The sequence below is a fragment of the Gavialis gangeticus genome, unplaced genomic scaffold, assembly GCF_001723915.1.
Source record: "Gavialis gangeticus isolate Ggan-Ray unplaced genomic scaffold, GavGan_comp1, whole genome shotgun sequence".
Taxonomy (NCBI): Eukaryota; Metazoa; Chordata; order Crocodylia; family Gavialidae; genus Gavialis; species Gavialis gangeticus.
Genome location: NW_017728992.1, coordinates 80,669,712 through 80,683,430, shown reverse-complemented (window position 1 = coordinate 80,683,430; position 13,719 = coordinate 80,669,712). Strand labels below are relative to the sequence as shown.

The 13,719-nt window shown below is 41.1% G+C and overlaps 1 protein-coding gene across 1 annotated transcript in view; it reads right to left on the bottom strand.

The window, feature by feature from the left end:
- Positions 1–4,656: 4,656 nt before the first annotated feature.
- LOC109302827 (protein-glutamine gamma-glutamyltransferase 5-like) overlaps positions 4,657–13,719 on the bottom strand; it is a 30,072-nt gene continuing 21,009 nt past the window's right edge. The window contains exons 9-13 of the mRNA XM_019524696.1: positions 12,082–12,324; positions 10,847–11,173; positions 9,183–9,343; positions 8,679–8,812; positions 4,657–7,167 (exon numbers count right to left, since the gene is read on the bottom strand). Of these exons, the coding sequence (XP_019380241.1) occupies positions 5,649–7,167; positions 8,679–8,812; positions 9,183–9,343; positions 10,847–11,173; positions 12,082–12,324 (2,384 nt within the window). The 3' untranslated portion in view covers positions 4,657–5,648. The remainder of the gene's footprint in view (positions 7,168–8,678; positions 8,813–9,182; positions 9,344–10,846; positions 11,174–12,081; positions 12,325–13,719) is intronic.

Here is a 13,719-nt window from a genome sequence, read left to right as displayed (position 1 = left end):
ATATATATATATAGTAAGGGAACAGCTAGAGGGAAGAATTTTTGAGTTGGAAAGGTAGGTCCCAGGTCAAGGGAAAAATATCTAAGAGAGAGAGAGAGAGAAAGAGGGATGAAGAATTTGCAAATGTGAGGTAAAGCTAATTTAAACAGGAATATTTATGCATTTTCATAAACTTATTCAGATCTCTGTACTTATAGCCTAAGCAAATGTAGTATGACCAAATGGATATTCTAAATTGATTGAAATATGGAAGTTAGCAATGTCAAGCAGTTTGCAAGTGACCAGAATATTACAACTTATTTCAAGCAGGGATGCATTATATCTGGTTGGATAAATCCTGGAATAAAACATTCCATAATTAAGCCACAATGAAAAATAATGCGTCTAGACATCCTAATGGACAGTGAGAACCGAGATGGACAGTGCCCATTGAGAAACATCTGTTCAGCAGATGGCTGTTCATGCCTGAATAAACAGAATAATAGTGGAGAATATTTGGAGTGGACTTGAGTGAATTCAGGTATTGCAGGGTTTTATGTACCCCATGACAAGCATATGAGTAATGGCATGAATAGTGGTGATTAATTGTATTTTCCAAACAACTTTTATATGTATCTCAAAATCTCAGTGTTTAATAGTTAATCACTTCCTTTTTTTCTTAAAATGTCACTTTCTTGAAATCTTTCATAATTTGAAAATTAAAATAATCAGGTTTTTTCACCATATTGCTTCTCTTTTATCACTCTGGACATCAATGATGCAATTGTTCCCTAAGGAGTTTTCAATTCTGGCTGCTTATCCCTCATTTGATGTCCAAATCCTGTCTTTGCAAGATGACAGCTTGTTGCTATGGTAGTGATGGCAGGTAACAATGTAGCTGTCACATATTATTAATCCACTGCCTTAAGACCAGCACCAAAATATTGCCACGGTACAGGCACTGAAATCAGACCTGGCTTCTTTCTGTCATTCAGCCAGGGTTCATTCAAAAAGTAATATATCCCTTTGATTATGCCATTTCAAGAGCATGGAAGCAGAAAGAAATTTGTGCAGTGACTAAGAGTGGAGAACTTTACCATGAGGATCAGATATAGTTTAATTGCCAATCTAGGAAACTGAGGTCAAAGCAATAGTGACGCTAGGGATGATGGCATGGGAAATTATGATCCTTCATTCAAGAGTGACTTTGGATTTGGAAAGAAGGAAGGAAGAAGAAACAGAAAAGGAAGGATTACTGTAGTTACTCAAATATAAAACGAGGTTCTCTCTCCAATCATCTCAGGCAAAAAATCCCCTCATCTTGCATTTCCATACAAGAAAACCTCATTAAATACATTATCTACATTAACCTGCTGCCAAAAGCAACATGTGCTCAGTAATGGAAACCAACTATAAAATTGACTAAATGCAGCCAACACTGAGTATGATTATAAAACATATGGTGCATATATATATTTGTATCCAAGGCCAAATTAGCCAAAACTAATTCCAAATTCAAGAGTCCAGAACCATAAGTGCCCCTACTACTGGCAAACATCCTCCACCCACACCTGAAGCCTCAAATGTTTCCAAAACCTTTGGTGGGCATACTACTTGCAGACCCAAGCCTGGAGGCTTGGGGTTTGGATGCCCCTGAGTTTTTCTTGCCTTTAGCCATAAGGCCCTTGGAGCAAGCAAGGGATGAATTCTCATTTCTGTAAGCTGGGTTTAAAGCTGCTGCCCACCTCAGCGGGTACTGAGCCACACCAGAAGAGCAGTTCTCCTGTAAGGCAGGTCAGGAAAACTACCTTCTTGGACACAGATACATGGTATCTGCCAGGTTAAGAAGCCACTATGCTTGATGTGAGCTTTCAAGAGGCCAAGGAGCAGTGCATATATGGCAAATATTAGCTTACCCCACCTGTATAATATATATGGTAGCGCCCATTGAACACTGTATCCCTCAGCACTGACACTTTTTAAAGTCATAGTGAGCTACTACATTGAATATGTTTTAATTTCCACTTCACCTCCATAGCTGATCTGCACCTTTTCCCCCGCATTCTTGTTTTTTAGCCATCCTTAAATGTCTGGCAAACATCACCAAATGGGGCCCCAAAAAGCTTACCCAGATCCCTCTGTTGCCTCATCTCTCAGCATGTCTCATATTAGTGTGGCCCCACCCTCCAGGAAGTGGAGGTGGAGCTGGAGCTGGAGTTGGGCTGGGTTGTCCTATGCTTCATCTGCATATACATTTTTGGAGATGCCAGGACTCATGACAACAACACCTGGTTCCAGTCATGAGTGGGGGGCTAATTAGTACATGAGTCCTTTTTATTTGGAATACACATACATATTGAGCAGTGCTGAGCTGTGGGATCACCATGGTTGGAAATGCTATTTTCTCTGCTGGGGCCCAGCCCAACAAACTATATGGTAAATCATGAGCATCTTGACTTTGCATGCATAGTTTATACTAGAGAAGCACTGCTTAAAAGTTTGTTTATGGAATACCTTTGCTAAAACATGCAGCAGTTTCAAAAGAGATAAGCTACTTCAATTCTGGATTAACTAAGTCTATGGGTACCAGTAGTAACTTGCAGATATGCAAGTCACTGTAGGTATGTTTATTTTTAGGTCAGTGTTTTTAAATATGCCATTCACTACCATGTGTTCAGGAAGAGCAGGATCCAATAGTAAGGAGGTCGGGGAAAGAAGGCAAGGGGGCTACCTGACCCACTTGATTTATTTTCCTAGTGCGAGAGGGACAAGTTCAAAACAAACCCCAATTATTAGATGCTATATCTGGAAAAATATAACAAATTTATAAATTATGCAGGTATAGAATCTAATTATTGGGGAGTAGTCTTATAATGAAGGTCATCTTATATTTGAGCAAATACAGTAAATAATGTATTTTTAGTGGGGGGAAAAGAATACACAGTTCCAAATCTCTCAGCAATGTTCTTTGGAAAGCTCTTAAAAGTACCACACAATTATGGATTTTTTTTTCTTTTTCTTTTTAACCTTGTTTTTTTATTGTCAGTCATGCAAAGAAAATTTCAGTAAAAAATCCAATACAGGTAATTGAAACTTCATTAAAAACAAGTCAGTGAATCATGCCTACCCCATTATAGCACCCAGCAACGAGCTCTTTTTCTGGCAAATACAGAATTTCTGTTCCCTTATTATTGCATCCTAAACCAGTTGTTCTCAATCTGTTCAGAGTCAGGGCACCACTCCAGCAATTTTTTTTTTTTTTTTTAACATGGTGGCACCCTCAGTAGAGAACTTACCTCTCTGCTTTTCAACCAGGTGCTACAGCGTCCTCATAAAATTGCCCTGTATGCCTGCTATACAGTCAGCCCAGGAATGGCTGTGGCATGTGTGCATGCTCTTCCTGCACTGTGGCTCTCTGATCAGCCTAAAGCAGGCAGGAGCTGCCTTGTGCTACAGCCCTATCTGGTCTGGCTCCCCAGACTTCTTCCAGAAAGAGAAGCATACAGATAGCATTGTCCCATACTCCTCAGTTTCCAAGAGGAGCATGGGGAGGGGTGTGGGAAGGCTAGAATGGGAAGGGCTACAGCCTGAGGCAGGCCCTACTTGATTTGGCTCATCAGAACCTAATGCAGCAAGAATGTATGTGGTGCAGAGCCCTGATGCATGTCACACAACCCCAGTTGAGAATTGCTAGACAAAGAGTTATTCTACACTGTTCATACATCTAAGCTAGTTGCATATCTTGTTAGATTCCCAAAATATGAGTGAAATCTTCTGAAAACACATGGAGAGTTGGGCTAGAGATAGTAATATTGCAAGTAATATATACTTTGGAATCTACAGCACCAAGAATCTCTAGAAATTCTTTCCCACAAAACTTTAGTGGTCTGTCCAAAAAGAAAGCTGCGGCTCACAAAGAAATGGGACACATCTCACACTAAAGAAAAAGTATGAAGGGGACAGAGTGGGAGATGACTGAGCAACACGAATGTTCTCCTAAGATGAAAACACACAAAGAAATCACACCAAAGTCTGGACATGGGGCAAGGGTAATTTGTACCTTGATGACTTGTATTCCAAAATTTGTGGGAAGAGATCAGTAGTGAAATGATGCAGAAGGATTCAAGTAGCTGTACCATACTATTTACAACCTCCTCAGTTTCTCAGTGTACTGTTTAAGTAAAACAAACAAACAAACAAAAACAAAGGAAAGCATCATATTTCTTTCCTCAGTTCAAGCCTTTTGGTGGAATTGTCTTTACTTGAACTCATTGGCTATGTACAGCCAGTCAAAAAGACCAAGGCTGAATTAATTCAACCTTTGCAGGTTAATCTAAGTTGCATAGATTGGACCAATAAGTAAGTGAACAGTCATTCACTTTTGATTCTGGAAATGCAGCCCCATGTTTGCAGTGGCCCAGGCCAGAAGACAAGGGGAGCTAGAGCACACCTCCCTGCTCAGCTGCAGCAGATATCTTGGGCCAAAGCTAACCCCCACGCCCTGTGAGGTGGGGCTTGCAGGGGAAGTAAAAGCATCCTTGGAAGCTGGAGGACTAAGAGTTAACTTGAAACTGGAGGGGATCTGTAACAGAGGTTCAATAAACCTAGATCAGTTAACTTTGATACTACATCCTTCCAGGTTTATCTTAAACTGGTTTCAACCACTTTGAAAGCAATTTATGTGCACTGAATTTCTGTTGTTTGAACCAGTATCTGATCACTTATACCAGCTTATGCAATTAATGTCCCTAGCTATTAAGTTCAAGCTCATAAACCTAAATGCCTATGATACACACTAGAATAGCTGCATTGGTATGCACAATATAGAAGTCATAAAGTCATTTGTAAAGTCTGAAGTAATTAAATAATTTGTTTGCTGAATACTGCAGCCTTTTTAATTTGACACATTGGATTCTTGACACTGGGACTGGAATACATCAAGAGTTATGATACTAAATTATGATAATGTGAAATAACTCTTTTGATTTCAGTTAACATGAAGCAGGCTTGATTTTAGCCCATGAGTTTATAGTGTAACCACCCTCATTTTCAAAGCCTGATAAACAAGGGAATATAGTAGCATAAAAATAGATACATAACATAACAAGTCAGCAGTTCAGGGTCCAATGCCTGCTAAGCAAGACCTGAGGGAGCTCATGGTTTCTGTCACTGATGTATTATCATATTTTACATCTATTTGAATAATCCTGAGATTGATGCATTTTATGTAAAACAGTGATTTGGCATAAGCAGTATAGCTCAGCAGGACCAACAACTAGGTGAGAAGTGCAAACTGCTAATCAAAGAAAAGGAAGATGAGAGAAAACTGTTCATAAAATATCTTGGACTGAAAGAGCAATCTGATTGACTGATGGAATCCAAGTTCTGTGACTGTAAAGCCCTCTAGCTCCAAGTTGGGAGCTTGCTCATTTTTACCACAGTATCACTTTCTAGTTTGTGCACAATATCAAATGCCCTTCTCTGCTGCTGGAGGTCCTCTGTTTCCTGGCATATTGCAGATGGGTGTATGAATGTCCCAGAACCACACACTTTGTTCTCCCTCAGTGCATGGTATGTCTTGGTGTAAGTACACTTCCCAGTTCAAACAAGCCTTGCTTTATTTGCTTAAGTCTTTGTTGGTCTACCAATGTAGTTGTGTCCATAGTAGCCTAGACAGTACAGTTCCAGGCAGAACGGGTCAGAGTACCATATGCAGAGCGGGATGCAGAGTGGGGCAGAGCACTATATGCAGAACGGGACTTAGAGCGGGACTGAGTGCCATATGCAGAGCGTAATTTGGAGCTACATTGAAAGCGAGATGCGGGGGCTGCTCTGGAGACCCATGCAGACTGTGAAGCAAAGCGGGACACTGTACTGCCTAAGGGACCCCAGTGAGGGCCACACACTGAGTGAGACAGAGACCGAGCCACTGGGGAAGGGGCAGAGGGACCCACAAAGCGAGCCATGGGAATGCTTACTGAGCGAGATGTTGCATTAGATATGGAGCCATGCACTGCACGGGACACTGGAATGCTCAAAGGGTGGGATACTGAAGTGGACGCAAGGCCATACATAGAATGGGACATGGGGGTGCAAATAGGGTGAGAGGCTGGAGTAGACATAGTGTGGGACACTGGGGCACGAATAGGATGAGAGGCTGGAGTAAACATAGCATGGGGCACTGGGGTGCAAATAGGGCGAGAGGCTGGAGTAGACATAGTGTGGGACACTGCGGTGCAAATAGGGTGAGAGGCTGGAGTAGACATAGCATGGGGCATTGGGGTGCAAATAGGGTGAGAGGCTGGAGTAGACATAGCGTGGGACACTGGGGTGCAAATAGGGCGAGAGGCTGGAGTAGACACAGCATGGGACCCTGGACCATTTAGGGGATGGGATGCTGGGGTGGACATAAAGCCACAGGCAGCATGGGACACTGGGGCATTTAGGAGGTGGGATGCTGGGGTGGACACAGAGCTACAAGCAGCATGGGACACCAGGGCACTTGGTGGATGGGAGGCTGAGGTGGGCATAGTGCCAGATACACTGTGAGACACAGGGGTGTGAACAGGGTAGTAAGCTGAACTGTTAGGAGAGCCAGTCATGAAGTGTGAGAGCAGAGCAGACATAGCATTGTTTGCTGGGATAGACAGAGAGTAAGGCATTGGGGGTTGGACAGGGTGAGGAATTGGAGCAGAAGCAGAGCCACCAACAACCTGCGTCACTGGGCGGCACAGGGGGCTGGATGCTGGGGCAGATACAGAACCACTCACTGAATGAAACATGGGGGCACTCATGGCAGAAGGCATAGTGTCACATATAATATGGAAGCCAGAATCAGACTGGCTCAAAGAACTGCACAGGGGATGTCCCACAGGGAGGTACACATAGTCAAATGTGGGCTGGCTCCCAGAGCCATTCCCAGAGGTGCACATGGGGATGCACATATAGTCCACATATGAATCTCCATGAGGGAGGGAGCCAGAGTCACACACTGGGAGAGTCCCTGAGTTGCACACAGGGAAGGACACTGAATTGCACCTTGGATCACACACATCAGCACTGGCATAACCTTTGCAGTAACCAAACCTGTGACATGCAAAGTTGGCTAAGAGCCGGTGGCAACCATGCCTATAGGGTATAAACTCCACTACAGTCCGTGTTTGGTGATTGGAAGCCAAGGTTCCTAAACTGAATGAAGAGACAAAAAAAAAGATTAGTGTTCTTTGTTACATACATAGCCTGTAGGTGTGCTGGATTGAACACAGAACCACCCATAAAGTGACATTATTCGAAGAAACAGAGAGCAAGACATTATGGCATGGATAGGGTGGCATGCTTGGGCAGACATGGACAAAATGAGATGCCGGGCATATGTACACCTGTTATGCCTGTTGACATTGGAATAGAGGGGCATTCTGTAAAGTTAAAACATAGCAGGTATAACAAAGTATAATGTTTTACACTGGAGAAGTTTAAAAAACCTGCCACCCTTACTCCAGTTTGACATTCCTTTCTTCCTTCCCATCCAAAAGAAAATCACATGATGAAAAGCATGATTAATATTTCCTTCAGCCTCAGGATGAACTGGGGGAAATGAGCAACAAGCTGATAACCTTTTCTTTCAATACCCATAGAAACCCATCTGATCTATGTACCATATACTGTGAAATAACACCTTGAACTCTTTACACATATAGCATATTTCCTTCCAATTTAAACTTAATATTCTAGTTATGGTCTTTTCAATAACCTAAAATAGATCAATGAGCTTTATTAGGTTAAGTTAATATAGTTCAATTAGAATATCTCCTAATGGTCTTCTGTCAAGACTAAATAATTCCAATTGTTCTCAATTTCTCCTCAAAATCAAGAATACCAATGGATAGTAACTAGGTATTAATCTATTCTAAGATGAAATGGCATTCTGCAAGCACTCAGTGCAGTCCTTCCTTTAAGATGTTGTGGCCTTACAAAACATATTAGTAATCCCCTTCCTTTATCTAGTGTTGAATGAACTGCATGCTAATGAATCTTGGATATATTGACTCTTTTTTCACCTAGGTTTAGAGAGATATTAACTACAGATTCAATGGGCTTATTGTATTCTTTCCATGAATAAAAGCCCTGCTCAAGCAGCAGGGATCCAATTAGCATTTCTGGCAAAGAAAACAGTGCATTTCCCATACAGATTGTACCTTTTAAATTATGTTTTAAGAAAAATAAACCATTAATATTGTCCCCTCTCTATATTCTCTGATCTGTTTTTGCTGCTTTAGAGGACATGCCCTTCAGGGTATCAAAGCAGAGACATGGAATAACTGCGGCCAACTGTTGGCACCCTTGAGGAGTGCCACTCTGATCCCTTTCTCACCCAGACTGGTGCTCTGCTTTGTGCTTTCTGCTACCCTCCCTCCTTTCTTACTGTGCTTTTTATCCCCTCCGCAGTCTGCTACAAGCCACACAGAGAGGCTGCTTGTGCCACTTGTGGCACCTGTGTTTCAGATTGGCCACCCCTGGATTAGAAAAAACAAAATCCCATCCAAGTTTTCCACAACAGTAGCACAGGTATTATGTCACTTTCTTCCAACATATGCCTGGTTTAACAGCTTTCAGGGCTTTTTAGCTATGACATTATATTTAAATTTTCCATTGTCAAATTGAGGCTATGAATTTCCCACCTAAAAATCTGTTAAACTTACTCAACAGTCATTGGCTCTTTGAATAAGCCACAGCCTTCCAGGTTCAGCACACAATTCTTCAGATCTTCCTGGAGGGGATTGCAGAAGGAGATTTCTGCAGTACATGGTTCATTCAGCCTAGGTAGACCTAAGAGCTAGTCAAAGACACAGAAACAGTCTTAATCTTTTACCTTTTCAGAAATATAGCATTTATATTAGACTGTATTTTGCTAGTTGGTGAACAAACAAACAAACAAATGGTGACTGCCTGCAGGTGCTGCTGGCAGTATCAGCAGCGCCTTTTCGCAGGGGGTGCACCGCCACATTCAGGGGGTGCATATGCAGCCATGTGCACCCCCTACATGTTAACCCTAAAAAAAGTCCTACAGATTAAGAACTTTTCATCACTGCAGGCAGGCAGAGGGGCTGACAGTACATGCACACACATGTGCCTGTGTATCTTTGAACAATGAGTGTCCCAATGAGTCGCTCTATATGAAACAGAACTATCTTGTAATCCTTTACCTTAATAGCAACAGTAGGCCTGTTGATCACAATGTCCCTTTTCACCACCAGAACTTCTCCTCCACACTCTGGATCAGAGATAGCTACCAACCTCATAATGTTGTGATCACCCAGATGATGGCCATATTGATTATAAGATATATGTAATGGGATTGTTTTTGCTGTAAAACAAAATTATTTTCATTACAGTTGAGTTAATATATCATCCCTGCTCCTCCATTCTGTGCTCGACTGGCAAGAAAAAAAACGACTTTGTCATTGTATGAAAATGTTATGCCTTTGTTAGCAAATATTGATATCTACAGTCACATATACACAGTGGCCGATTTCATGCATTCAGGGATCTGTAACTATATAATTTTATTCACCAAGAGGATTCTCCTTATTTGAAGCCTCTAGGTCAAAGATGGCCATCAGTATCTCCAAACCTTTGAAATTAAAGCTTGGTAAGATTTAATTTAATCTTTAATAATAGCCACTGTAGTGTGCAAGATTGGGGCACATCATGCCCCTGCTACTGCAACAACAGCTGCTTTTGTGCCCCTCCATAAACATACAGCTGCTTTCCTGGTCACTCCCCCACCCTCAGTTACACTATTGTCTGTAGTTATATCACTGATACAACAGGAAACACCTTCATGTTAAAATCCAAGTTGAAGATTCAAGATAACGAGTTTCTGAATAATAGAATCATATAATCACTATAAATTAAGGTTGGAAGGGACCTTAGGAAGTCATATTATCCAACCCCCTGCTCAAAATAGGGTTGTCCCCAACTAATCATCCCATCCAAGGCTTTGTCTAGCCAGGTCTAAAAACTTTGAAGGATAGAGATTCCACAATCTGCCTGGGTAGCCTATTCCAGTGCTTTACTATCCTCCAAGTGAGAAAGGTCTTCCTAACATTTAACCTAAACTTCCCTTTCTGCAACTTGAGACCATTGCTCCTTGTTCTGTTATCTGCCACCACTGAGAACTGTCTAGCATCATCCTCTTTGAAACCACCCTTCAAGTAGTTGAAGGCTACTATTAAATTTCCAAGCAGTCTTTTCTTCTCCACACTAGATAAACCCAGTTCCTTCTGCCTCTCCTCAGAAGTCAAGTGGCCCAGCCCCCGCACAATTTTGGCTGCCCTCCACTGGACTCTCTCCAATTTGTCTACATCCTGTCTATAGTAGGAAGCCCAAAACTGGATACAGTACTCCAGATGTGGCCTCACCAGTACAGAACAGGGGGGAAGAATCACTTCCCTCAATCTGCTGGCATGCTCTTACTAATGCAGCCTAATATGCCATTAGCCCTCTTTGCAACAAGGGCATGCTGTTGGCTCATAGTCAGCTTATTGTCCACTGTAACCCCATGGTCCTTTTCTGCAGAATGTTAACCAATGTTTCTAAACCTTGTGAATTTACATCCAACAGAAATAAAAATCCTACAAATCACTCAATAGTGTGCAAGTCGCACAGTAAACTAGCTGTTTTCACTGTAACAATAAGGTACCTCAACTGCCAATATTAAACAATACCAAGCTTTACTAATTTCATTCCCTAGAGTTTTCAAAAGCATCTCACAAGACATGATACTGGGATCAGTCCTGATTACAAGCAACTAAAAAAAGCATTGACATTGGACCAGCAAAAGCATATTACCACTAAAGTTTCTTACCTTCCCTTGGACCTAGTGCAACATTTATATTTTCCTTCCAGAACTGATCCAGAGCACATCCATTGTGTGTTAACACCTGAGTGCATAGATTGAAATTCAGGTTCTTGGGCTCATTTCGTAAATTTTCAAGCAACCAATGAAGATGGACATCTTGGCCATACATAGGGCAATTAACCATCTTAAACCTCATGCTCACACCAGCATCGCTTAAGAACGGGCTTTGGAGAGCTGCTAAATCTCTATCTATATGACAGTTAGAAGCATTGCAGTATCCAGAGTGAATTCTTCTATAAGCTTTGTAAAATGCCTCTTTGCCTTTCAGAGAACCTGTTGAAGAAGAATAGAGATATTTAATCTATTAGCAGCTTCAGGATCATATCTAGACTGCCTTCCTGCCAAAGACTTTGCCAAAGAAATAAGCTTGCTGCCCACTTAATCACATTCTGTAAACATCTAATCACCAGCAATTAGGCAGCATATGCTACATAGAAAGGTTGAGAGTGCATATTCCACTTTTGTGCTCAGATACTTCTGAGACAAACAAGCTATGAGTAAGCTTGTGTACAGGTTCAACACTACTCCAAGCCAAAGAGGCTGCATAATTGCCAGTCTTTGTTTACTCTCCCCTGAGCGAGTCAAGATAATAGGTTAAATAGACCCATGGTCTGACTGAATAAATGACAGTTCTTAAGTATGTAAGAAGGATGTTATGTAAGTTCGGCTTCCAGATCTCTAAAAAAGAAACATGATCTCTGTTCCTCTAGTAGAACTATGGATCATGTGATTTTAGATTATATCTAGAAGCCTCTACAGTGGTGGTTCTCAACATTTTTGGACTCAAGGCATCCCTCGCTAGACTTGAAGCATTCCTCCATAACTTTTGTGAATTGAATGGGCCCCAATTTCAAAAAGTAATTTATAGATTACAGTATTTACCTCCTTACACAGGGGTTGGGGGATCATCCAGGCAGGAACAAGCCTGAGCCTAGTGTATCTGCTTAGCTTACTGCTTATTTCCACACACTTTGTGACACCCTTCAAAGGATCTGGCAGCACCCAGGTTGAAAATCATTGCTCTAGAATCAGACTTCTACCCAAAAGCTAGACTAATCTGCAAAAGGTTCATTTTGATTTAGCACGGGGAATTTTTTTTTTCAATCAAACAATGCATTTGTAATTATTGAATATAATCATTTCAAATATTTGTTAATTCAGTGAAAGTCTTTGATCCATACCAAATTCATATTTGTATGCTCCAGTGATATCTTCACAACAATCATTGCCAACAGACTTAGTGCTAACACACTGCCCACAAAGCCAAGCATCATAGCAAAGTTTTTCTTTCTTGTCACTGTTTTTGGAAAGCCAACCAATACAGCTTGCATTCAGACGAGAAAATATATGTTGGCCATCATAGTCCAAATCCAGTTCTCCATCTTTAACACTTCTGATTGAGGTAGGGCCACAGCAAGCTGAACCTAGGATATATACAGGTAAATATATCATAACATGGCATAACATTAAATGCTCACTATACTACTTCAAGAACACAAGCATGCAGGATACAGGATACAGGCTTCATTCACCTCTTCCAGACTCCATGGGTGTTGGATCCAGACATTGCCAGTTACTACTGCAGAGACCTAGGTCTCTGCGAGCCATCCAGGATTCATTCCAGCAGTGATATGCCCTGTAGGAACACAGAATTGTAAGAGACTTCTTCAATCACTAAGTAAACGTGCCTGCTATTGCAGGCACCCCTTTCATATAAACCTTTTCATGTAAATAGATTAAGCTCCATTGAATCTATGGTTAGGTTGTTTACCCCACCCATCTTGCCATGTTGGAAGGTTGCTCAAGAACCCTTCTGTTCTGATGTTTAGAAACTTTCTTCTAATTTCCAGTTTAAATTTATTCATAGCCAGTTAATATCTATGCATTCTTATGCCAAAACCTGTCTTTACCTCAAATAGTTCTTCCCCCGTCCTTAGTTTACCTCCATTTATTTTTATATATATATATATATATATATATATATATATATATAGAATAAGAATATCCCCTCTTATCTTTCATTGTACTGCACTAAACAAGCCAATCTCTTTTAGCAACTTCTTGTAAAATCTGGCCTCCATTCCCTTGATCATCCTCCTAGTCCTTCTCTGTAGATTTTCTCTTCTTTCTTGAAAGTAAAAAATCAGAGACTTTGTCAACAACTCTTAAGGCCTATACTTTAATACAAGCTAAAATTCTCATCCAACCAGACTAAGAGCATGGATCATAGATACAGTTGTGAGGATACATCTACAGTAGTTTTGGTCAGTGATAAGGATTTTCATAAAACCAACTACCAAACACAATTATCAACGAAGTTATGGAGGATGGAAGATGATGGCTCAACTCTATGATGGGTTTAGCCCTTGTGTTTCATGGCCCAGTTAGTATTTTTGGACTACTCAAAGAGGGATGGTCTTATTTTTTTGCAAAGGAAAAGCGTAAGTAGTTTTGTCCTTATGTATGTTTTATGAGTTTTTCATGTAGATTCAGTAGTCATGTGGCTGCCATTAGTATATAGTTACTGAATTATTGCAGTAGTCTTGAAATCTGAAGAAATGGACATGCAGAAATGCTGCATTAGCAGGCTAATATGAGTCTTTCTATCTTCCTTGTACATCTAAAACAGCACACAACAACATAGGGAGCTCTAATGCCCTATTTCACACTTACCATAATTTGTCTTTTCCACACAGGGTTTTGCCAGTAGAGTCGAAAAGTTCATTGACAGCAAGGGGGTTCTCAGCACAGTGTGGAGAACAGAAATTTGTTATGACACGGCTTGGAATTCCCAAACACCTCATCACTACAAGGAAAAA